This window comes from Leopardus geoffroyi, chromosome C1 (genome assembly GCF_018350155.1).
Source record: "Leopardus geoffroyi isolate Oge1 chromosome C1, O.geoffroyi_Oge1_pat1.0, whole genome shotgun sequence".
In the NCBI taxonomy this organism is placed as follows: domain Eukaryota; kingdom Metazoa; phylum Chordata; class Mammalia; order Carnivora; family Felidae; genus Leopardus; species Leopardus geoffroyi.
The window spans coordinates 58,240,001-58,266,066 of NC_059328.1; the positions used below are offsets into that span (position 1 = coordinate 58,240,001).

Here is a 26,066-nt window from a genome sequence, read left to right on the forward strand (position 1 = left end):
TAAGTTTTCTTAAAGCCAGAGTCCTCAAAAGATGAGTAGTGCTTAATTCTAGTAACATCAATTTTTATTTTCCAGAATTTTTTTTAACCTTCAAGAAGAAAGTGATTATTCTGATATTTTGTATTCCATGTCACCCAAAATATACTATTATTTCCCTTTACTGAAGTTAGGCAACATAGTAGTTGTTAAGAGTAGAGTGTTGAGGGGCGCCTGGGTGGCGCAGTCGGTTAAGCGTCCGACTTCAGCCAGGTCACGATCTCGCGGTGCGGGAGTTCGAGCCCCGCGTCGGGCTCTGGGCTGATGGCTCAGAACCTGGAGCCTGTTTCCGATTCTGTGTCTCCCTCTCTCTCTGCCCCTACCCCGTTCATGCTCTGTCTCTCTCTGTCCCAAAAATAAATAAACGTTGAAAAAAAAAAAAAAATTTTTTTTAAAAAAAAAGAGTAGAGTGTTGAATAAGGTAGACATGTATATATTCTCCATTTTTATTAAGCTTACAGAAAGGTACGTAAGTATTACATGAACATTTCCTAGGCTATAGACATGTATTGAGAAGGATTGTTCATAGTAGTTTCCAAATACAGTTAAAAAAAAAAAAAAGTGATTTTTTTTTTTTATCACAATTTTTAATTACAAAAATTTATTGAATTTGGTAAGACACTAGTGATAGGTTTTGAAACACCAGTTTGAGATAATGAGACAAAAGAAGCCATCTTAGCACATTAGTAAGAGGAAAGAAGGCAGTCAGTATTTCTTACATACACCTACACTAAGGCACTGAGCTGAATTTTATTTTTTGTATTTTTTAAAATTTTTATCTTTAAGAGAGAGAGCACAAGCAGGAAAGGGGCAGAGAGAAACACAGAATCCGAAGCAGGCTCTAGGCTCTGAGCTGTTAGGCAGAGATCCTGATGCGGGGCTTGAACTCACAAGCTGTGAGATCATGAACTGAGCCTAAGTTACAAGCTTAACTGACTGAACCACTCAAGTGCCCATGAATTCCTTTTTTTTATTTTTTTTCTTTTAAGAAAGAGAGCATGTGAGTAGGGAAGGGGGGAGAGAGAGAATCTCAAGCAGGCTCCATGCCAGCACAGAGCCCAACACGGGGCTCAGTCCCACGGCCTTGGGATCATGACCTGAGCCAAAATCAAGAGTTGGACATACAACCCACTGAGCTACCAGGCAACCTGCCCCGCCGCAGAGCTGAACTTTTTAATTTCATTTTTTTTTTTTTTTTTAATTTTTTTTTTTATTTTAAATTTTTTTTTTTTTTTTCAACGTTTATTTATTTTTGGGACAGAGAGAGACAGAGCATGAACGGGGGAGGGGCAGAGAGAGAGGGAGACACAGAATCGGAAACAGGCTCCAGGCTCTGAGCCATCAGCCCAGAGCCCGACGCGGGGCTCGAACTCACGGACCGCGAGATCGTGACCTGGCTGAAGTCGGACGCTTAACCGACTGCGCCACCCAGGCGCCCCTTTAATTTCATTTTAAATGACGAGTACTTGTAATATAGGTGCTGTTGTTTTTCCATGTTCAAACAATGGGCTCAGAGAATGTTTTAGATGTGTTGCCTTATAATTGAGATTTGAACACAAAAATCTTTCTCATTTCTAAAGTGTCTATCCTCTGGACAACTTGAAGAAGTGAATGCAAAAAGTTTAGACTATACTAGAAATTTTCCCTAGAAACAAGTTGAATGGTCCCTATAAGTTAAATGACAAAAGTCTTGGGGCGCCTGGGTGCTTCAGTCGATAAGGATCCAACTCTGGATCTCAGCTCAGGTCTTGATCTCAGGGTTGTGAGTTCAAGCCTCACATTGGGCTGTGTGCTGGGCATGAGGCCTACTTAAAAAAAAAAAGTCTTAAGCAAACGATACAACTTATTTTTAATTATTTATAAAAGAAGACAAAATATAAGAAAGAGGATCATTGACAACATCAAAAAGTTAATTGTGCTTAAGTTCTGGAAGAGAAAGTATATAGGATTGGGGGTAAAGGAGGAGAGGACACAGAGAGAAATACTTCTGTTACAGGACTGGAAAGGGGTGATCACTTAGAGATAATGATCATGTTGACGGGAAATGAGAGTCAAAGAGACAGTTTGTGCTGAGTTGCATATTTTTATATAAATCTGCATTGCTCGGATATCTCAAGTTGTAAATCAAGTGAAATAATATCTCAGAGAACAATTAGAAATCATAGATGGCAAGAACACATTAAGTGGATTACATTTAAAAAATGCAAATAAGAATGGTACATACTCAACAGGCTTATTGTGAGAACGAGTATTTGTAAGGCACATGGTAAGAGTATGTAAGTATTTGGTAATAGATACATAGATTTAACCTGCAGTAGTGAGGATTCATATAAGATACATGATAAAATTCTGTGTAATTGTGGAAGATGATGCAAATGAATCAGATAACTTTCTATTTTCCTTCATTGTCTAGCACTATTTTTAGGCTCAGACTTGTAGGGCATAGGAGGACTATTTTGACAGGTAAGGTGAGAAATTCCAGGTGTTAAAAAAAAAAGTATTAATTTCTAGTGTATCAAAGATGTTTTATTTATGGACTAAATTAATAGTATCAGCAACTGACAGAAAATTACCCATACTTATTGATGGTTAACCCATATGTCTGAATCATTTGATGCTAAATGAAACAGTCACAGAGCTAGTCTTTCTACATTTATATATGTGTATTGGCTTTCTTTTTGCATTATTAGGCGATCAAGAAGCAGATCAAGAAGGAGATCACATTCTAAGTCAAGAAGTAGGCGACGATCCAAAAGTCCAAGACGGAGAAGATCTCATTCCAGAGAGAGAGGTAGAAGGTCAAGGAGCACATCAAAAACCAGGTACAGTAGACCATTGACATTGAGTGGGAAGACAAATTTTAGAGTTTCCAAGACTTAAATACAGTGCTACTTAATGACAAAAGAGGTGGTGAAAGGGGATAGGGCTAGACTGGAGAAGAGATTCTTTAAAGTTTGAGGAGACTGACATTTGTTTTCTTGTGCCCTTTGGCAAACTTGAGGCTTCTCCTTATAGCTGAAAACCTAGATAATAATTTCTTTGTAATAAAATTTCTTAGCTATCCCACTGCCTTCTTTCATTTCCTTCTTTTCACTCAACCCTGCTAAGCATATGGTGCTACCAGCCATTCCTTTGGTCTGCTAAAGAGTTCATGGTAAACAGCCATGCCTTAATTCATCTTTACAAATCTCATTGTCAGCACCTTATAAATATTTTTTAAGAACTGCTGAACCATACTTAGAGTGTCTCATCCCAAGATTTGGAACCAGCAGAAGGCTAAAGTTGAAGGATTCATTAAACATCCTACCTTAACATTTTATTTGGACTTAAACAAGCATCCATTCAGTAGTCTTTTTCACTTAGGGCCAGACCCTTTTAAGTTAATATGTAGTCCTGAGTAACATCTACCAAATCATTGTTTTTGTTTTTTCATTTCAGCCACCTTTAAGGTGACAAGAGAACTATCACATTTTTCTTCTCAAATTTTAGTTGTCACATAGTTTCACAATGTTTTTTTAGCAACTTTTCTTATCACTTTCTATAATATTTGCCTAAATTTGTAGAAGCAGACCTTTTATTTTAGACTGTTACCCATTTGTACAATTATGTAATTACAATAATAAAGACAACTGGTATCCAGAAGAATTTATTTTTGGTGAGCATATAACTCAACTGGGAAAGGAGGCTTTGTTACTATATTTTACAGAGTGAGTCATCTTAATGCAGTCAATCAAACAAACTTGTGTAATGAAACCTTTATTATACAAAGAGGAATTGGGCATTCTTTTCCTCAAGGAACTTTTCTTATATAAGAGAGATTAATGTGATTACCAAGGAAGTATCATTGACTTGAGAAGGGACTGAGTATTGAATTCTGATAGATTTGACGGGCACCTGGGGTGGCTCAGTCAGTTGGGCATCTAACTCTTGATTTAGGCTCAGATCATGATCCCAGAGTTGTGGGATCGAGTCCTATGTCACGGTCTACACTGAATGTAGAGCTTGCTTAGGATTCTCTCACTCCTTCTGCCTATTTCCCACGTTCTTATGCTCACTTTCTCTCTCTCTCTCTCTCTCTCTCTCTCTCTCTCTCTCTCTCTCAGATTAAAAAAAAATCTGAAAGATTTGACTGGATTTAAGAACATGGTTTCAGGTATAGAACGTAGTTTACAAAGTTAGCATACATTCTTAGGAAAACAAGTATTTTGGTGTAGAGGAACTAGGAAATGCGGTCGGAAAAGTGTAAGGAGACAGGTGACACACGGAAGGCTGTGTTATTCACACTTAGACACACCTGATCCAGGAGGCAGTGTCTCCAGATGGAAAAGTTAATGGAATCAGGAGCTATTATTTTCAGATTTGTACTTTGAAAAGATTTCTGATAAAGGATCAGCTTGTGGAAACATGACTGGGTCTCCTTAAGGGACTGTTAGAGTAATTGGAAATTAGATGGTAAAGACTTGAATGAAGAGAGGAGGTAACTCAAGGAAGCAGGGTGACCAGAGAAGGAAAGGAGTGAAATAGAAACTGTAGCATAGGGCAATTAGCTTAGGGGGGGAAAAAATGAGATACTTTAATGTCTAAAATTATAGAATAGTTGAGGATGGGTATGTATACGTTTATGGGGTTAAAGGACTTCTCATTCAACAAAGACATCGGTTACCTTTTGCCCAGAGTCTTGGAGAAGTTGAGGTATGGTTGTAGCAACAGTCCATTATGATGGGAATTATTTTGATAGCACTGAAGCCCAGAATATGTAGCAGGAAACAAAAGTAGAAGGTTGGCTTGGTCCATGGTGAAATTAACTAACAACATAGAGTATGTGCTTTAGAATATTGGTAATGTTGACGATTAAATCCAGTGGCACATTGTGGGGTTTGGCTTGAGAGTAGAGGACATAGAGCCATGGTGGGTTGGGAAACTGGTACTCAGCTGAGAGAAGAGGTTTGAAGAGCCTAGAAGCAGTTATTAAAACTATTGGTGTTTATTGCCAGAGTATATACCAAGAAATTGGCCATCATCCTTTATTATTTTCTCATCATACAGTCTGTTTTGCTTTGTTGGAGAGTTTTATGTGTAATACCAGGAAAATGGGATTTTTTAAAATTTATTTCCTACAAATATGCCACTTGAGCTATTATTCCCATACTGTTTCTATAAGAATACCATTCATTTTTCAGGAATGAGATTAGATTTCATTGTGCTTTTTGTAGTGCTATATTAGTTTATATTAGCTGACTCTTCTTATGCATTCATAAATTGTGTTCATCTATTAGAGAAAAAAAGAAAGAAGATAAAGAAAAGAAACGTTCCAAAACACCACCAAAAAGTTATAGCACAGCCAGACGTTCCAGAAGTGCAAGCAGGTAAGGTGACATTAGGAGTTCTTGGCACCTTTTAAAACTTTGTTTGCGGGGCGCCTGGGTGGCGCAGTCGGTTAAGCGTCCGACTTCAGCCAGGTCACGATCTCGCGGTCCGTGAGTTCGAGCCCCGCGTCAGGCTCTGGGCTGATGGCCTGGAGCCTGTTTCCGATTCTGTGTCTCCCTCTCTCTCTGCCCCTCCCCCGTTCATGCTCTGTCTCTCTCTGTCCCAAAAAAATAAATAAACATTGAAAAAAAAATTTAAAAAAAAATAAATAAATAAATAAATAAAATAAAACTTTGTTTGCAAGAATAGTAGACTGTGAGCATTAAATATTTCTAGTACATCAGTACATACTTCAGCGTTGAAGTTTTTTTAAGGCAATTTTGAAGAGTAACCTAAAGTTCTGTTTACGTTTTATGGTGTTACATTTGAAATGACATGAAATTCAGTTATAAAGGTCAGTTTTTATGTTTGCCATATACATTTCACATCCTGATTTGGTTTGCTTGTGTTCTTTTTCTAACAGTTAAGTTTTAATGTTAATGTATGCTGAATTGCTACATTAAGTTCATTTTATTATAGTAAGTCATACTTAAAATATCCACATACATAGTGGTTTATTGATAAAATGAGAGGCCATATGATTTGTTCAGAAATCATAGAGAGGATGTACAGAAATACATGTGCAGAATCATAGAAAGTCAAATAACCAGATTTAAATTTGGCAAAGAATCTGAATTGACAATTCTCCAAAGAAGGTAAGCAGGTGTCCAATAAGTGCATAAAAAGATGTTCAACAGGAGTCATCAAGGAAATGCAAACTAAAAACACTTCACACCCACTAGGATAGTCGTATTTTAAAAACCAGATGGTAACTAGTGGTTGGTGAGGATGTGGAGAAACTGGAACTCTGAACATTGCTGATATGAATGTAAAATGCACCTGGGTGGTTCAGTTGGTTGAGCTTCTGACTTCAGCTCAGGTCATGATCTCACAGTTCATGAGTTCAAGTTCATGAGCCCACATCAGGCTCGCTGCTGTCAACCTGTCAGCGCAGAGCCTGCTTCAGCTCCTCCGTCCCCTCTCTGCCCCTCCCCGACTTGTACTCTCCTAAAAATAAATAAATATTTTTAAAATGGGGCAGATACTTTGGAAAACTGTTTAGCAATTCCTTAAAAAGTTTGAATTTCTTGACATAGCAGTTTCATTCCTAGGGATGTACTAAAAAGGAATGAAAACCTAATTTCCACACAAAAACTTTTGCATGAATATTTATAATAGCATTGTTCATAATAAGCCAAAAGTTAACCCCAGTGCCCATTAACTAACATGGGTAAACAAAATGGTATGCTCATACAATGGAATATTATTCAGCAGTAAAAAGAAAATGTACCTGATAGATGTTAAATTTTTGTTGCATACATACTATGTGACAAATACAAAACATCTGTTCTGTCTAGGGTATTTGGAGTTTCAATTACACAGAGCAGTAGCAAAAAGAATGAGGTATACAGACTTGACAAGCTTAGTAAATATTTGATGAATGAAAAGTTGTGTGTAATGTTTCTGGTGGTAGAGGTCCCAGGGCTGTAAGAGTCAAAAAGCTTTTTTTTAAAAAAAGACAACCGAGGGGCGCCTGGGTGGCGCAGTCGGTTAAGCATCCGACTTCAGCCAGGTCACGATCTCGCGGTCCGTGAGTTCGAGCCCCGCGTCGGGCTCTGGGCTGATGGCTCAGAGCCTGGAGCCTGTTTACGATTCTGTGTCTCCCTCTCTCTCTGCCCCTCCCCCGTTCATGCTCTGTCTCTCTCTGTCCCAAAAATAAATAAACGTTGAAAAAAAAAAAAAAAATTTAAAAAAAGACAACCGAAAATGTGGGATTTTGATTATTTTTTGTGCCTAAATTATAATAACGGTCATCTTATAAGTCTTAAAAATTTTCAGAACAATGGCAGGCAGAATATTTGAAAAGAAAAACCCACAGTTTTAAAGATGGGAAAGGCTATATACATCTTAAAAACAATTGCTCAAAGCAGGGTTGACGGCAACATGATTTGTTGGAATGTGGGGAGTTAGTTTGATCTCTGTTATTACTAACTCTACTCCTCGAATTTTACCTAAAAAAAAAAAATTGTCCTAGAGTTTATTAGCAATTGACTTTCATATCACAACATACTTTTATATACCTGTTCTAGCCACTGAGTTTAAAACCAGTTTCTGAACATTTACTTCAGAATTTTTCCTCACGCATTAGAACTTTTGTCTTTAAGAAAACTTAAGGTTTTCTTGAGGACATTAAAGGGAAAGTACACAGTTTGCAAAAACATTGCAGCTGTTATTATTCGTTTGATTCTTCAACTCAAAACAGTATTTGAAAATGGGTCTTTTGGAGGCGCCTGACTGGCTCAGTCTGCGGAGCATGCGACTCTTGAAGTTGGGGCTGTCAGTCTGAACCCCACATTGGGTATAGAGATTACTACTAAAAATCTTTAAAAAAAGAAAAAAAAAACTAAAAGAAAATAAATGGATTTTTCATTACCAGAAACTTGTAGGAGTTCATAGTGGAGCTCTCTCATGGGCACATCTGCTATGATGTGTCTGCATATTTTAGATAATACTGTATTTTAAAGTCTAGTTTGCACATGTGTGTTTCTAGAGAGAGACGACGACGACGAAGTAGGAGTGGCACAAGATCTCCTAAAAAGCCTAGGTCACCTAAAAGAAAATTGTCTCGCTCACCATCCCCTAGGAGGTAAGAATATTAGTCATAGGGATCTGTACTTCTCTATATTTCAGAAACTGTTTTTATTTTTAAAATTCTAGACTTTTCCTTCCTTTTCAGGAATTAAAGTGCTTAAGAACATGCTGATATATTCATTCCCTCCATGCTTGAGACTGTGTTCTAATAAACAGTGTTTGGGAGTGAGCGTTTAGACCTGTAACCCGCTTCCAGTCCTCTTGCCTGTATTATTTGTGCACAGCTTGTATCCGGTATTTTGAAATTGGATCTTTGTTCTTCGTGTCGTATGAATTTGGGTCAGGCTCACTATCTGAAGAAGTTTAAACTTACTGCTACACTTAAGGGTGAAACTTCTTGAGTGGTTCCTTTAAAGCATCTTTTTTCAGAATTTTTTACTGTCATCCTAGACATAAAAAGGAGAAGAAGAAAGATAAAGACAAAGAAAGAAGCAGAGATGAAAGAGAACGTTCAACAAGCAAGAAGAAGAAAAGTAAAGATAAGGAAAAGGATCGGGAAAGAAAATCAGAGAGTGATAAAGATGTGAAAGTATGTTTCCAAACTAATTTACTTTGATACTTAGGGTAGTGCTGGTAATTTTAAGAAGTGGTTTTTCTGTGAAGACGTTTACTTTTTTTATTCTCCTTGGCAAAGCAGGTTACACGGGATTACGATGAAGAGGAACAAGGGTATGACAGCGAGAAAGAGAAAAAAGAGGAGAAGAAGCCAACAGAACCAAGTTCCCCTAAAACAAAAGAATGTTCTGTGGAAAAGGGAACTGGTGATTCACTAAGAGAATCCAAAGTGAATGGGGATGATCATCATGAAGAAGACATGGATATGAGTGACTGAATATTGCCTCCATGGGAGTCCAACTGTATACATGCATCAGTGTCATTCCTTTGTGTGATTTCTTAATGCTGTATTTGTTCATCTCAAACCTAGATGTATACAGCTCTGAGTTATAAATGGTTATAAAGCTCCTGATATTGATATTAGTTATTTACATCCAAAAGCTTTTAGAAAATGACACATGAGTAACCAGTTCTTGACATGGTGAAATCCGATTGAGTATCCAAGCAGTTTTACTATTCTGGTGCTGCTTCATAACAAAAGTGAAAAGCTGCATGCATCTACAGCAGGCATGGATTGTTTATGTTGTATGATCTCCTTTATTATAAGTAAGTTCACTTATAGTATTTCTAGAATTTGATTCATTGCCGTAATAGAGCCATGTAGGGAATGCACTGATTGCATGTTATTGTGGCAGGAATATCCTAAATGTCATTAAAATCCTCCAACATGATGGATCTACTTATGGTCTTGTTTGTTGACATGACAAATTAACATTCTTACAGTTACACCTGAAAATGAACATTTGAAATAGATAATCCTTTAAGCCTTGCGGCTAAATTTTTGTGGCTTTTGTTTAACTTTGAAAGGTTATATATGCACTAACCTTTTTTGATGGCTGATTAGGCTTTAATTACAGAAACAAGATTTCAAATGAAACTGTCTTTGGCAGTGAGTAAATAGCATATTTTGAAGTAGAGTTGTATACTTTTTCATAAGGTGTTTGGGAATTTTTTTTTCCTGAAATAATTTATTCCACGTCTACATCAGTGAAAGCTTCTGCCTATCCTGAGTCCATCTGTAAGAGAAAAGTTCTCTCTTGTCCTGATTTTCAATTTTCCACTCTTTTATTAATTTGTTTTAATCTCAGTGTTGGAAAAAGAGGGTAGTGCATTTTAAATTGACCTTCATACGCTTTTAAAATAAGACAAATCTACTTGATAATGTACTTTTTATTTGATCTCAAGTTGTATAAAACCAATAAATTTGTGTTACTGTTACTGCAGTAGTAATCTTATGCACACAGTGATTCCATGTTAAATGCAAAGTAGTTAGGCAACTGTTTTCTTAGTTACAGGAGTTTCAAGCTTCACTTTTGTGCAGTAAAAACAAAAGTAGGCTACAGTCTGTGCCATGTTGATGTACAGTTTCTGAAATTGTTTTACAAGACTTTGATAATAAAACCCTTAAACTCATGTTCATGTTCCTGTAAAACTGTATTTGTATTTATTTACACTGTTGAATGTATGACATTTACCTCATTCATTTTACAAATCAAGTTCTTTCCCCTTTCAGTCCACATATTGAAATACAGTAATGAGATGAAATCCGTCAGTGTAGCGATTAGTTGCCATCAGAATTGTCAAAGTTGGTTTTATTTCTATCTAAAACAGTGTAATTTTCTTTCTCATATTCTGGGCGTAGGAATGGGGTTGAGTAAAGCAGTTAACTTTAGGATAAATGATCCCACCTATATCTAGTAAATTTATATTTTCAGTGAAATATAAATATTTGCCTTTTCTGGAATAGTATAGAAACTGTCAATGGTATGTATCTACTGTAAAATACTAAATAGTATATTTATTCAGTTATGAAATGAGTAGTGTTTGGCTGGCATTAAGGAGAAAATGAGACTTGGAATTGTAGCTTTTATGCAAGTTTGAGTATAATTTTTTTTAACTTTTAAAATGCCATATAGAAAAGCAGCATTGTTTTTACAGTTTGTAGTAAGTAACTTTTTAAAGATTTTATCAAAGGAATTTTGTCTATAGTGAGTAAAAAGTTCTAGTAATGGTCCCATTGCGTTTTTTAAACACAGAGTTGAAGACAAATGACATTTGTTTAAACTTTCAAAAACTTTTTTAGTAAGGGTTGAACCATATGACATTGCCATTTTTGTAAGTCAAAAAACAAGTAAAATATTGGCATTCTCATGTGGTTAAACCTAATAGTAAAACCTGTTTCCTCACTTGTAATCTCTGAATAAAAACAAATATACTAACTTTTCAAAAGCAGTTAAGAAATTTTTGGCTTTAAAATAGTGCCATTGACTTAAGAATCTAACAGTGAAGGGAATCCACACTTCTAGGTTATTCAGTGAACATTTTATGCACAAAGGTAGGGTTGCACTGGGGACACAACCCTTTACCACATAATCAGTTGAAATCAAGTGAATACTGCCTCCACGCTGAGTTATGTTCTGTATTTGGTAGTAAAAATGATTTAAAAATAAAGGTGGTTTTGTTAGAAAAATGTTTGTCCTATTTATTTACTTCAATCCTTCAGGAGTGAATGAGAAGTAGTAGGCTATATGAGAGTCCATTCTTACTTTGGTTTCATTCACCAGGTGGGAGACCTGTTTCTTAATTTTCCTGTCTAAAATGAGGGTTTTTGCCATGCATTTTGGTAGTTAGAAAAAAAATATGCCTGGGTCAGTAAATGGTACCTGCCATTTGATTATGGAGCTTTTCAAAACTATACAATAATTAGTTTGGGATAATGTTTTAGCAGAAGCTCTAAGATAAATTGTGTGGAGATAAGGCTTTGAGAAGGCTATGTTTTTCTTTTTGTGACCGGATTTTGGATCACCTTCCTGGTAGCAATAACCTATTATGTGGAGCATAGGAAAATGTTAGGTACTTGGGGAAATCAAACTAGGCTTTCACTGGAACAGTAAACTAATTTTCTTTAACCTTGGTGTTGCATCTTAGAATTGACCAAGGTTCTGTGGTGAGTATCAGCAGGCACAAGCCAACTTTCCCTCTAGCAAAACCAATACCAGTTTCTCCAGTTGGGCGCCAGATTATGTACTTGGGATGTGGTGGGAGGGCATGCTGTTTGAAGATAGGCCTTTCAAGCTGGAATTAAGATTTCTGTTCCTTTTGCCTCAAATCTAAGCTAATGAATTTCATCCCTGTTCTAAAATACTTCTCTGTGATCAGGTACAATAATTGTGTTTATTTTAGCTAACAATCAATGTGACAAATGTTACTGGTACTTTTCAGAGTATGTCTATCACTAAGGCTTTATTGACACAAGCAGCTTTTCTAAATGAGACTAATCTGGAGTTGTAGATGTTTGAGATTGCTTTATTCAGTTTTATTTTGAATGCCGTTTTCATTTTATGTCGAAGTCTATGTGAAATACATTTAGACATTCTTTAGCAAAATAATTCATATGTGAACCATGCTAATTTACCAGTGGGAATATTCTAAAGAATATACTTAAAGTGTAATAGTAGATGTTAATTGGTAATCAAAGAATTCACAGAGAAAGGATCTGATAGAACTAATTTTTTTTTTAATTCTGTCCTTACAAAAATCGGGGAAGTGATGTTCACGTTCTTTTAAAAGTCTTCTGTTGTGAAGGTTATTTTCCCAGGTCACGTCATTAAAATTAGTCCTTTTTAAAAGGATGTCCTTTTTTAAAAAGCTGGTTAGCTAATGTATGATTTGTACATAGAAATTAAAGGTCTAGGGTCACAAAGAATGGGATGATCCAAATGATGCTTAATAATTACTTTTCAGTTAGGATACAATGCTATCAATATGCCAGGTGTAAAAACTGCCTTTTTTCATTCACTGTGAAAAGTTAAAATTTGCTTAAGTATCAAGTTTCAGAAGACAAGTATCATATAGGTTAAGAATGTTTTTCTTATCAGTGTTCAGAGGAGCAGAATCACTGGAAGCAACCTTTCTTACGGAGATTTGACCTTAATTTTGAGGGCTGGTTAAGGAGTCTCAAAGGTGTTTGTTGTCTTTGCAATGCTGGAGATTAAAGCCCCACTGGCAGTCTACAGTGGAAGCTGGATAGTCGGGAGGAGTAGGAGTAAGATGGAACCACACACAGGAGCCAGAGCCCACAAGGGTGGGCTGAAACTTAGGTCCATCAGGTCTTGTTTGCTTCTGACCTCAGTGGCAGGGGTGTCCTGCAGAAACTAGGACCCTTCACTGTCCTGGCTGATAGTCTGAGAAGCTGAAGGAGGATCTAGGGGAAGGTGAGGCAATTGTAGGTCCAGCTACTGCCTCATCATCCCAAAGGGGCCAGCTGAGAAGCCACAATGTATATAAACTACGGAATTTCTGCTTCTGTCCTGTCCTCTGAAATTCCCACGCCACCCACATTCATTAAAATACTAAAGCCAGTCATTGTTAGCCACCATTAGTGACCAAGAACTCTATGAGAGGTACAGATGATATAAGTGATGGTTTGTTTTTACATTACACTCAGCTTCTACCTTGTTTTCACCTGCAAAGCATGATCAAATTCAGGAAGGATTGCCAAGTACCTTTCTTTAAAGCCTTTAAGAGATTTTATTTCAGTATTTATAGGTGTTGTGGCCAGCATGAAATTCTAATTTTGTGTACCATAGGTGCCATTGTGGCTGAAAGCACTATTCTAAACTGAGCTGTAACAGTTTTAAAAGTTCATCATTGGAGGGATGGCTGGGTGGCTCGGTTGAGCCAACAGCTCTTGATTTCAGCTCAGGTCATGATCTCATGGTTCATGAGTTCAAGCTCCACGTTGGGCTCAGCACTGACAGCACGGAGCCTGCTTGGGATTCTCTTTCTCTCTTTCGGCACCTCCCCTGTTCCCTGTCTCAAAACAAACATTACACACACACACACACACACACACACACGCACACAGTTACAATGTGATACCCTTTAAAAAATTTTTTTTAAAGTTCATCACTGGATAGTACTGTAAGAAGGATCACATGATCCGAAAAATATGTTAATACTTGAGATGGTTTGACTAGGACATACTATTGCCACAGATTTCTGACATAAAATGCTTTGCAAAGGTAGTTTCTGCTAATTCATAGTATACAAATGATGGGCTTTTACCAAGTTGAATTTTGTTGTCTTTACAAGTGGTTTAACACTTCCTGTCCAATTATCTCTGGGGCAAGTTTCACCATCAGTCGTCTTTGAAACTTCCTAATTTCAAATATAACAAGTTTGGTAAGGATGCATTTTGTTGATTCTGAAAACATGGTTAAGGTACCTTTTGCTAGAGTTAACAGTAGAGACATACTGTGCCCCATGCTACTCACTAATTCTCAATTTGAAAGACTAGGCTCACTAAAACAATCATTTACCACCATCCCCCAAGGTGTGAATAACAAACTGTACATGAACACCACCAGGAAAACCCATTTTTGAGTGAGTGGGGCACAACACCAGTTCTAAGCAGGAGAAAGAAACTATAGTTGACACTTAACATGGGTGTGAACTGGACAGCTGCACTTATATGCAGATTTTTTGATAAATATAGCACAGTACTGTATATTTTCTCATCATTTTCTTAATGTTTTTCTCTAGCTTTGTTTCAAGAATATATAAAATAGATAATGAACAAAATATTTGTTAGTCACCTCTTTGTCAGTAAGCCTTCCAGTCAACAGTAGGCTGTTAGTAATTAAATGCGGGGGGGGGGGGGGGACGGGGGGGATCAAAAGTTACATGGATTTTTGACTTCAGGGGTGGGGGGAGGTTGACACCGCTAACCCCTGTGTGTCAAGGGTCAGCCGTTGGTAGTTCTTTGGCTACAGCTGCTATCGGCTTTTTTGAAAATGCGTTCATTTCCAGACCACTGTATGGACCTGCCTCCCCATAATCACAGCATCTGCTTTATGCTTCCCTTTTGTGACGTGTGACAATTCTCTGTATACAAATGACTACACACAGAGGCAAATTGTCTCTAGGGAAAAATTTTCTTGAAGACAAGAATCCTATCTCCTTTGATTCTGTACTAGGTGGCAGGAGCACTTGTAAAGGGCCATGTAAAGCACTTTACAAGGAGCACTTGTAAAGGGCCATGTCAGGTGACCATTTTACAGTCTCCCAAGTTTAAACAGTTTCTTCAGTCACAGTTGGAAGGCATATAGAATTTTATAGACTTAAATAAACAAATCAACACAAAATCTAGATTTTCACATGAGATTATCAAAATATATGGTTTTTTGATCTAGTTATTTGAAACACAGCATACATAGCTTCATTAACTGGATTAAAAGGCACATTTTGAAAAGTCTAATATTGTGAAAAGTTTATTTGCATTAACTCCTTGTTTTCACCATCATAAGAGATACATTTGCTTGCCCTCTGTGATCAGATAAAAGACATTTTGGTGGAGTGATAGTACATAATACAGATATGTAGGCTTGTATCCCACCCAGAATGGGAGATAGGAGGTTGCCCTTTTAAAACCTGGATCAACCCAGAGGGGCTGATCCCTGAAAGACTGGGGATTCTTAACAAAGACTGAAGAATTCTTAAACAAAGTCTTTCCTGATTGCTTCATTAAATTTGAACTTTTAAATTTTATTTTTATTTAAATTCATGTTAGTTAACATACAGTGTAGTATTGGTTTCAGAAGGAGAATTTAGTGATTTATCACATATATAACATCCAGTGTTCATCACAACAAGTGCTCTCCTTAATATGGGTGCCCATCACCCACTGAACTTTTAAATAAGCTTCTATGAGAGAGTAAAAAAAAAAAAAAATTTGGAATGGATAATCTACTATTCTTTATGAAAGAAGAAGATAAGAGTTAAAAACAAAATCCAAGTGCAAAAGTTTTCAGTAGTCTTCCTACCTCCAGTGTACCCCAGCAAAATATTCACAGCTTTTAGGAGCTTGATAAATCCCAAGCTGCAATTTACCATGTTTCTTATCCACTAAATTGTCTGTACGTATGAAAAAATCTGCAGTCTACTCCTGAAGCATACCATATTCCCACAAAGCGAGGGAGCCTAAAAGCAACAGTGTCCACTGCTGTTCAGTGTCTCACACCTCATATAATCACCGACAGGATAATTCAATCTCCAAGTCACTTGATCAACAAGCATTCCCAAAATAATAGGGATCAACTTCTATTCAATAAACCTAATCTGGGTTTACCAACTTTTTCCACAAAATTCAACAGACCCACACAAGGTAGTAATTGGTCTTTGAATTTTTAACTATGATTACTTCATTATAAAATGTATTTAATAAAATGTCAACATATGCAATGTAGTATGTTTCAGCATGGAAGATGCAGCTTTAAAGATGTTTATTATAAAATTTTCTTATGGTTGATGCTTTGGATTTTTAAATAAATCACCTCTTCAATAAAAGTCTCTAAATTCATTCAAATTAGTTAAAATCCTGGAAAAAGTTTAAACTATTTGGTCATTCTACAAAATTTGACAGATGCATTCTGACACATTTATCAGTACACATTTAAAAAACATTTCTTTAAGCTCTTTAATACAGCATAACATTTTATGACTGTAATACATTATTCTCCCTAATTTATTTTCATTCTTGGACCTTCAAACCATCTTGGAATAAATATGAAAAATTTTAAATGCAAAAATGAGTAACGCATGATTTCACTTCGGAGATTAATTAAAATCAATAAATATTTTCTTGTGACTTAAAAAAATAAACAGTAGGAATTGTCGATCCTGTGTACATTTCTGGAATTTAGCTTGTAACAAATATTGTTAGCATATAAAATGTTTTTACCTTACTTTGAAAGCATTAAATATGTAGGGACGTCCAAAATATGTGGGTTGTTTTTTTAAAACTGACACGAATGCATCCATGTTCCATTAAAAACAAAATAATCAGAATGATGTGCAGTTATTAGGAAGCAAGTTTAAAAATTTGTGGAGTATTTTTAAAGTGCTGAGATTTGGAAGAGGAGTATCTTTAAGCATGCTAACCACACCTTATCATGAACACAAAAAGGACTTTTAAACTCAAGTTTAGAAAAAAAAAATTGAGGTTCTATGAAAGGAAGATTAGTAACAAACATTTTCCATTGAAGAAAGAATTCAGGTAAAAACAAATAGCACCACGATGAATTGCACTAAGGTGCTAAAGGAGGTACCTTATTCCCTGCAGAGTGAACGCTCCTTCTGAAATGTATTGCAACATATAAATGCAATTGTTTAATGGTTACCATTTGGTTCATTCATCTACAGAAAACTGCATTCCTTCTAGTTCATTATATTGAACAAACATTCAAATTACTGAACTATACATAATGTTACATAGTTTACATTTTATGAAAACAAAGCTTGAAGGAGTATTTATAAATATCACCTTGAATATAAGATGACAAGTTTAAAAGGGCTTCATATCTCTTAAGACATTTAATTTATGTTAATGGTCCAGGAGTGTTTTAGATATAGATATATTTATATGCATATATATTTCAACAAGAAGTGTAAAAATCTTTAAAAACAAATCACAGCACTTAGAGCTGTTTTACATAAGAAGTACTCAGGGTCATTAAGGTGTCAAACTATTACACTTATAATATGTATATTTTTAAAAAGACTGAAAATGGCACATCAGGAAACTTGCTGAAATTCTTTTTAAAGGCCCATTTCATCATATCATTTTACTGATGTGTCGATTCAATGTAATTCCCTTTTCTCCGCTGAATATCTGTCCCTTCTATTTGGATTCACTTCTGGGGTCTCTGTATTCTCTTGCTTTCCTTGGTCAGATGACATCATTTTCCATGTCAGTTAAAGATCAGGAAAACGGCTTGGGTCTTCCTTATAGTCATCAGGTATAGTAAAGATGGAGCCATCAAATTCATCATATCGAAACTCCTGAAAAGTCACAGTGGCTGTGATCGTAGGAAACACGGGAATATCTAGAGAGGACGATCAATGATAACATCGTAAAATAAAGTGATCATCTATTTATACATCGTAAATACTATTAGCGATATCCATACTCCTTCAAATGTAAAAAAGCATTATTCAAGGAACTGATAAATCCTAAAATATGTCTAATAGTGAGTGTGTCTAGTTTGGAGAAGGGTTTCTATTGGTGAAAAGAGAAACACACCAAGGCATCAAGAATCACACCAAAAACACAAGTTCCCATTGCTTCCCAGTCTTAAAACTGTAATGCCAGACTCCACTGGTCTTTTTATCTTTTACTTGGGGCACAGAGACAGAAACATTTGGACTTTTTGCATTCTGGCATCTTTTCTTCTTATTATAGCACAGATGCTATTCTTAATCTGAGCTGATTTATTATTCTAATACAAAAGAAATACATTAGTCCCTTTTGTTTTAAAATACTAACTACAATCCATCACTTAAATATATGTGATAAAAAAAATCCCATCAGAATTGGAATAATTGGGGTAAGAGTTCTAGACCTTTCACCAAAGACCTGAGGTATGAACCATACAGTTAGTTGTCTGGAGGGGGAAAAATCCCAAGTAGAGGGAACAAGCCCAAAAGCCCTAAAAAAGAAAGTGTCTGGTGTATCCTGGGAACAGCTAAGAGACCAATAAGGGGAAGATAAGGAGGGGATGAGGTTAGAGGAGAAACAGGGACCTAGATCAAGTGGGTTTGAGGTCCAGAAAAAGTCTTTGGCTTTTACTCTCCATGAAATGGGAAACCAATGAAAGTTTGTCAACAGAGTAGTAACGTGCTTTGGCTTATGTTTTAGCAGATGCAATGAGAATATAATGTAAGGTGACAAGAGTAAAATGAGAGATGTGCTCCAGAAGCAGCAGCCAGACAGGCAGGAAGAAAATCAAGAGAGAATTCTATCAAGTCAGAGGAAATCTGAAGAAAAACTATCATTCATTCAGACAGGACTCTACAAAAATAGAACGCTACAGATCCTGGAGAGATTAAGAAGGATAACAGAAAAGCATCCACTAGATTTAACAATATAAATATCAATAATAAACATAGAGTGGAAGAGATAAAAAAAAAACCTGCAATGAGCTGCCGGGTTGTTTCTAGTTGGGGCTTTTACGATCAATTCAACCCGTAAGGAGTGATCCAGCTTTTCCACCTCTGCACAAACATTTGGTGTTGTCACATGTTTTATTTTAGCCATTCTGTTAGGTATGTAAAGTGATACTTAATTTTAATTTGCATTTCCCCAATGGCTAATAATACTGAACGTTGTTCATGCACTTGTTTTCCGTTCATATATCCTCTTGGATGAAATGTCTGTGTCTTTTGCCCTTTTGTAATTGGCTTGTTACTGATGAATCTTAAAAGTTCTTGTGTTTTCTTTCTTTTAACTGGGTATTTCACAGAGCAAACAGGCTTTACTTTTGATAAAGTCCAATTCATTGATTTTTCTTTCTATGGCTCATACTTGTGGTATGAAGTCTAAGACCTCTTTGTTTAAACCTATATCTGTAAGGTGTTTTCTGTTTATTTCCCAGAAGTTTTACAGTTTTACAGTTTTACATTTTACATTTTAATTCAATCTCTGGTCCATTTTCAGTTAATTTTTATATAACTACAGGACTCAGGTGGAGGTTTCCGTTTTTCCTTTGGATGTCCAATTGCTCCTGCATCATTTGTTGAGAAGGATAGCTTTCCTCCATTGAACTGCTATTGCATCTTTATAAAAAATCAGTTGTGCATATTTATGAGGGTCTGTCTCTGGATTCTTTGTGCTGTTAAGTTGATTTATATATTTATCCCTCAGCCAATACAACACAGTCTTGGTTACTATAGCTATATAATAAATATTGAAATTGAGTAGACTAATTACTCATACTTTATTCTTTTCAAAATTGCTTTGGCTATTGCTGTGCATTGAATTCTTTCCCCCCAAAAATCTGTGTTCCAGTCCTAACTCCTACTATCTCAGAATGTGACCATTTTTGGAGACAAGGTCTACAATTTGCAGAGGTAATCAAGTTAAAAGTCATTAGAGTGGTCCCGAATCCAATATGGCAAGTATCCTTACAACATGGGAAAGTGTGAAGACATACAGCAAGAACATTCGTGTGAAGATGAAGAAAAAGACTGAGGTGATTCTTCTCTTTGTATATGGCTTCTTCAGCCAGGTACTGATTATATATAATTAACTTATCATAGTCTTCTGGTGTCATCATTTTAGCAGTTCAAGTGAAGTAGAAAAACTTTGCCTCCCTTTATGTCCCTTCACCTTCTCCCATTTACAATATAAGTAGAAAGTAACCATGGAGATAAAAAGTAGACTTTCAAGTAGCCTGGCTATTAAAAGCAAAGATTAAAGGCAAGTGCTGGGTACGACAGAGTTCAAAGGTTTGTTTTATATTTTACTTAGTTGGTTGAAATTTTTTTTCTTTTCTTTTCTCTTTTCTGTTATTAATTTATTTTTGAGAGAGAGAAATGGCACAAATGAGCAAGGGGCAGAGAGAGAGAGAGAGAGAGAGAATCCCAAGCACGGAGCCTGAAGCTGGGCTCAAAGTGCTCACCCGATGTGGGACTCGAACTCACAAACCGTGAGATCATGACCTGAGCTGAAGTCCGATGCCTAACCTATTATGCCACCCAGGTGCCCCAGTTGGTTGAATCTTAAAAGGAGATAGATCTGAACAAAGTCTAACAGCTAAGAGAGAAAAAGCAGTAAAGAGGAGAGTCTGACTATAAAAGAGAAATAGGGGGAAATTGATAGAGGAAGCTTTTTAAAAGAGATGGGAGGAAAACAGATCCATAGTACAAATGGAGAGATTATTCAAGTTAAAAAGAGAGGCACCACTTCCACTGAGACAGGAAAGATAAAGGAAAAGATGGGACTTGCAGCAAAAAAAAAAAAGTCTGTATGGGGAGTGGTGAGTAATAGGGAGGTATTGTTTCAGATCATGTTTTTTTGAAGCAAGCTTCTTTCTATTATTATTATTATTTTAGAGACAAAGAGAGAGAATGCGAGTCGGGGAGAGGGGCAGAGGGAGAGAGAATCTTAAGTAGGCTCCATGCTCAGTGTGGAGCCTGATGTGGGGCTCGATCTCACAATCCTGGCATCATGACCTGAGTCGAAATCAAGAGTTGGATGCTCAATGGACTGAGCCACCCAGGTGCCCCCGTGATTGTCTTTTTTTGGAACAAAGGAAGCAAAAATCATCTGCTTAGACTGTGGGAGGAAATAGTGGAAGAAGAATGGAACTGGTGAAAAGAGGTTCAAATTTAGCCTTTGAGCAAAATGGAAGGAGAATAAAAAGAGATTTAAAGCTTTGGCTGATTTTGAAAACATACAATTGTCTTAACAACAATTTCTAAATTTTTTATAATTTTCCCCCTCAATTGTATTTTTTAGACTGAACACAGAAACAGAAATGGTGGACCCAGACCCAGGACCAGAGTTTTATAGGATTAATGCAAAAGAGGGACAAAAAGACAAAAGAGAGAAAGGTAAACAAATTCCTGAAAACTTTAAGTATACAAGTAAAAGACTGTCAATTCCTTGTTAAGAATGTGGTTTTAAACACAGAAATGCCTGCAAAGAAGTATTGCAGACTCTTTTTTCCTTTTCACATAATCAGATTTTTCTTTTGCATACAAGTCTATATTGTATTGTGGGCATTTGGGGTTTGGGACTTAAATAGATGTGAATGCAGGGATAGTTTGAAACTGTCATATATTCAATCCCTGCCCACTACTTTAGTTTGTCACTGTGCCTCTTTAAATACAGCACTTACAAGGGAGTCCATTGCTTCAACTATTTTCTGGCTATAGAAAATTACAGTGGGATTTTAAGCAGAAATGCTCACATAATGATCCCTACCCACAGCTCAAACACACTTCTCTTGATCACTTTAATTTTCAAATCATTTCTGCCTAAGGTCTTATCACTGGTTTCTTCAAGTAGATACTGGGTTCCCAGTGATTTTTCATCACAAAGGGAATCATAATGACATTTTGAAAACATATTTTAAAATCCATTTTAACCCTCAAAATGCTTACTTCCAGGTTGGGAAAGTTGAGAAGAAATTATGTTTAATTTTAGGAATTAAAGCATTATTTCTGAGAGAAAAGCATTTTGGCCTAATTATTGTGAAATGTGGTTTCAGTAATGTTGAATAAAAAAATAAAATATATCTGAGGGATTATATAAAGGTTATATTTACTATATATTATTTTTCTCTCCCATTGGAATGCAAACACTAAGAGAGACTTTGCTGTCTCTAACCCCTAGAAAAGCATCTGGCACATAGCAAGCACTGATTAAATATCTGCTGGCATATTAATGCCATCCAAACATAAAATGGGTGGTATGAAAGGTTCTCCTGAAGCTTAATGCTAAATATAAGTCTAAACTCCTAAAGAAACTTTTAATAGTCTCTTGTTCCCAGTTTTCTGATATACTTTAGTTAATAAATATGCACAAAATGGGAGTTTACTATTTTTAAAGATCATGCTTAAGATGAAATTAAGTTTAAACATTTAACACTGAAAAATGAGGATTACTTTACCCATGAATACTGACTGCTGATCCCAGAAACATCCCCACTGTTCAGAAACTCAAGAGTCTGCTAAAACTTAGGGCTAAAATCCGGTCTCCCTATTTCCACGTTAAAAACATTATCACAGTGCATTTTAAGTTCACCTGCACCCCACTGTACAAAATATTCGCATATCCCTTATATTTAAGTTAAATCCAGTAGAATTAGAAATGCATTGGGCACTTTATATAGTTGAAAACATGAATCTCAATCCATATAATAACAGAAAAACTATAAAAACATAAGCAACTAGGAAATCATTTTCCTTGAAAAGCACATTTCTTATTAAATGTTAGTAAACAGTTCCATGTTTCTAATAGGCAATGAAATTACCTATTAGGAAATGTAAATTTTTCTCTTACCTAGTTTTACAGGAAAGCCTGGAGGAAGCTTCATCTGAACAAATTCTCTAAGCTTGTTAAAGTGCTTGAAGGGAGCTATTACTTCCAAAACATTCAATAATCTGAAAAATGGAAGGAGAAAAAAATGTTATCATTTTTCAAATTGATTTGTGTCCTTATGTTGTTTTATAACTATATGCATCAAACTCAGACAGTATTAACTTCTAGATGTTAAGGATGAGGAAATGTCACCTCCTTCATCCTCATGACTCTTTATTATTCTTTTTACTGTCAAAGTTCACAACTTTTACATTTGAATGTGAAGCCACAATTTCCACACTTGTTTGACTTTAGATCTATACTTAAATGAACTCAAGGCTTACACCCATGTTCTTTCTGAAGTCTACACTTTCCTGAGTTCTTTACTTAACCTCACTGTTTGAGTGGCTGTATTTCACAGTCAATTCTTTATGTGTGATGGGCTCTTATGTGCTTAGTATTCCTTGATTTCTTGCAGATTTCATAAATGAGTGTTCTGTTTTGCTAGAGGGCAATCTAGCTGGCATAAAATTTCAGCTTATGCTTCTTTCCCTCTGAATTACAATTTCATGATGTCTCCCAGGATTCAGTATTACACTAGTCATTAACTAGAACTTCTCTTTTCATCTTTTGGTTGGATGGATTTCATTTTTAAGTAGTAGTGTTTTCCTTTTTAAATTTTTTTTTAATGTTTATTTTTATTTTTGAGAGACAGAGTGTGAGTGGGGGAGAGGCAGAGAGAGAGACACACAAAATCCAAATGAGGCTCCAGGCTCTGAGCTGTCAACACAGAGCCCATTGTGGGGCTTGAACTCACAAATGGTGAAATCATGACCTGAGCTGAAGTCGGATGCTTAACCAACTGACTGAGCCACCCAGGGGCCCCTAGTAATAGTGTTTTTCTTTCAAAGTGGACCCATGGCTGCTATATTTCTTGAATTCTTCTGTGTTTTCTTCAACTGCCTTGATATGTAAATGACATCTTAGCCAGATACACTACCTGATCACACTTTCTTTGTCTCCGAAATGCCAGAGATGTGAAAAAATGTAAAGCCAGGTTTTTAACCTCTTTTTTGGATTTGTCAACAACTGAAGTCCAATAGTCTAATTGGGATAATTATTGTTACAATCATTACTGATTTTTCTCATTAGAACATAATATTATGTTACAAACTCAGGGTTTCCTTACAGAAAAAACGTCTTTTATCCTATATTGAATACTATTTTGTTTACATTTTGGAGGCTCTCTATATAAGTGGATCACCAATAATCCTTATGTTGAACCCTCTTTATCCTCCATAAGCGCTACTTTATCCTCCATAAACGCCAATTCCTTTAATCTCTTTTCATAAATTCATTACGAACTATCGAATTTTATTTTCCAGCCACATCTATTGTGTTCACTGTTGTTTCTAATGTATTTATTTTGCAACAGTGTTATTAGTGCTTAATTATTTCCTTAGCTTTATAGTCTTTTTATTTCATTCTATTATCATCTCATCTTAGAATGATCCATTTCACTGATTTCACATTCCTTTTACGTTTTTCTTTTTAATTTCTTTTATGTTTATTTATTTCTGAGACAGAGAGAGACAGAGCATGAGTGGGGGAGGGGCAGAGAGTGAGGGAGACATAGAATCAGAAGCAGGCTCCAGGCTCCGAGCTGTCAGCACTGAGCCCGACGTAGGGCTCAAACTCACAAACTGTGAGATCATGACCTGAGCCGAAGTCAGTCACTCAACCAACTGAGCCACCCAGGTACCTTTTATGTTTTTCTATAGCATTTATAAGGAATTTTCTTCTGTTCTTTGACCTATGTTATATTCTAGAATGAATTTTTTGTCTGGCTTTTATATGCTATGTTTCTTTTTTTCAGAAGGAATGGTTATAATGACCACATTTTATAAATACTAATGTACCTGTTTTTTTTCACATATTAACAGTGAAATTGGGATAACTCCTAAAATTGATAGCATATTACAATTAGCCACATTTTCTTCCTTATTAGAACATAAAACTGGTGTATCCAGTTTTATGGGTCAACTGGATCCAAGACAGGATGAATTATGCAGATTTGTATGCATGGCTAATGCCCTTGCCACATCTGGGAACTATCAATCTCCCTCTCTGATCTATAGATTGAGGGCTATACATAGCTCATCCTATTTTTCTATATTTGGGTTATTGAGGAGTATGAGGCATGTATATCCTTGGTAAAAAAATATGACTTTTTCTTTCTTCTATCAGAATTATTTTTTAATAAACTAGGCCAGTTTAGAAGGGGAAGGAAGTAAGAAGGAAAAAATAGCCTGCGGCTTCAACTTACCCCTTACTTTAGAGAGGAGGCTAAAGCTATAGTTCTGTCAGTCAGCTCTATCGACCCACCTCTCCCATTCCACCCATCTCTCCAAACTGATTTTTTTTTTTTTAAATGAGCATCTGATAAGTACAGGTTTGAAAGGACATAGTCAAGATGTTCATTGCAGTATTGTTTACAATGGTGAAAAACTACAATCAAAATGTTTATCAGTAGGGGTACAATAAAATAAAGGATAGTACATCAATACTACAAAATACCAAGGAAAGAAGAAAAAGACATAAAAATGTAATTATTGTGCAAATACTGACATACACTCATTTTTATTTATTATTTATTTAATATAATTCATTGTCAAGTTAGCTAATATATAGTGTATACAGTGTGCTCCTGGCTTTGGGAGTAGATTCCCATGATTCATCACTTGCATACAATACCCAGTGTTCATCGCAATAAGTGCCCTCCTTAATGCCCATCTCCCATTTTCCCCGTTCCCCCAACCCCCTACCCCCATGAACCCTCAGTTTGTTCTCTGTATTTAAGAGCCTCTTATGGTTTGCCTCCCTCTCCGTTTGTAACTTATTTTTCCTTCCCTTCCCCTATGGTCTTCTGTTAAGTTTCTCAAATCCCACATATGAGTGAAAACATGTATCTTTTTCTGACTGCCTTATTTCACTTAGTATAATACGCTCTAGTTTCATCCACATTGTTGCAAATGGCAAGATTTCATTCTTTTTCACCACCGAGTAGTGATCCGTTTTGTGTGTGTGTGTGTGTGTGTGTGTGTGTGTGTGTGTGTATAGACACATACATATATGTGTGTGTATATATGTGTGTATATGTGTGTGTGTGTGTGTATGTGTGTGTGTGTGTATAGATAGATATGTATGTGTACATATACCACATCTTCTTTACCCATTCATCAGTTTATGGACATCTGGCTCTTTCAAATTACTTGGCTATTGTTGATAGCGCTGCTATAAACATTAGGGTGCCCCTATGAATCAGCACTCCTGTATCCTCTGGATAAATTCTAGTACTGCTATTGCTGGGTCATAGGGTAATTCTATTTTTAATTTTTTGAGGAATCTCCACGTTGTTTTCTAGAGTGGCTGC

At 36.2% G+C, this 26,066-nt stretch overlaps 2 protein-coding genes across 12 annotated transcripts in view; one reads left to right on the forward strand and one right to left on the reverse strand.

The window, feature by feature from the left end:
* SRSF11 (serine and arginine rich splicing factor 11) overlaps window positions 1-10,182 on the forward strand; it is a 45,626-nt gene extending 35,444 nt beyond the window's left edge. For 3 of the 9 annotated variants that reach the window (XM_045477824.1, XM_045477823.1, XM_045477825.1), the window contains exons 9-13: window positions 2,727-2,858; window positions 5,313-5,402; window positions 8,033-8,149; window positions 8,545-8,683; window positions 8,789-10,182. In XM_045477824.1, coding sequence (XP_045333780.1) covers window positions 2,727-2,858; window positions 5,313-5,402; window positions 8,033-8,149; window positions 8,545-8,683; window positions 8,789-8,986 — 676 coding nt within the window. In that variant the 3' untranslated portion in view covers window positions 8,987-10,182. The remainder of the gene's footprint in view (window positions 1-2,726; window positions 2,859-5,312; window positions 5,403-8,032; window positions 8,150-8,544; window positions 8,684-8,788) is intronic. The other 6 variants (XM_045477829.1, XM_045477828.1, XM_045477830.1 and 3 more) reach the window with 3 other exon arrangements.
* ANKRD13C (ankyrin repeat domain 13C) overlaps window positions 1-26,066 on the reverse strand; it is a 121,976-nt gene that overhangs the window by 15,255 nt on the left and 80,655 nt on the right. For 2 of the 3 annotated variants that reach the window (XM_045477820.1, XM_045477821.1), the window contains 2 exons: window positions 22,616-22,716; window positions 15,026-17,654 (listed from right to left, as the gene is read on the reverse strand). In XM_045477820.1, coding sequence (XP_045333776.1) covers window positions 17,524-17,654; window positions 22,616-22,716 — 232 coding nt within the window. In that variant the 3' untranslated portion in view covers window positions 15,026-17,523. Of the gene's footprint in view, window positions 1-15,025; window positions 17,655-22,615; window positions 22,717-26,066 lie in introns of those variants that run through there. The other variant, XM_045477822.1, reaches the window with a different exon arrangement.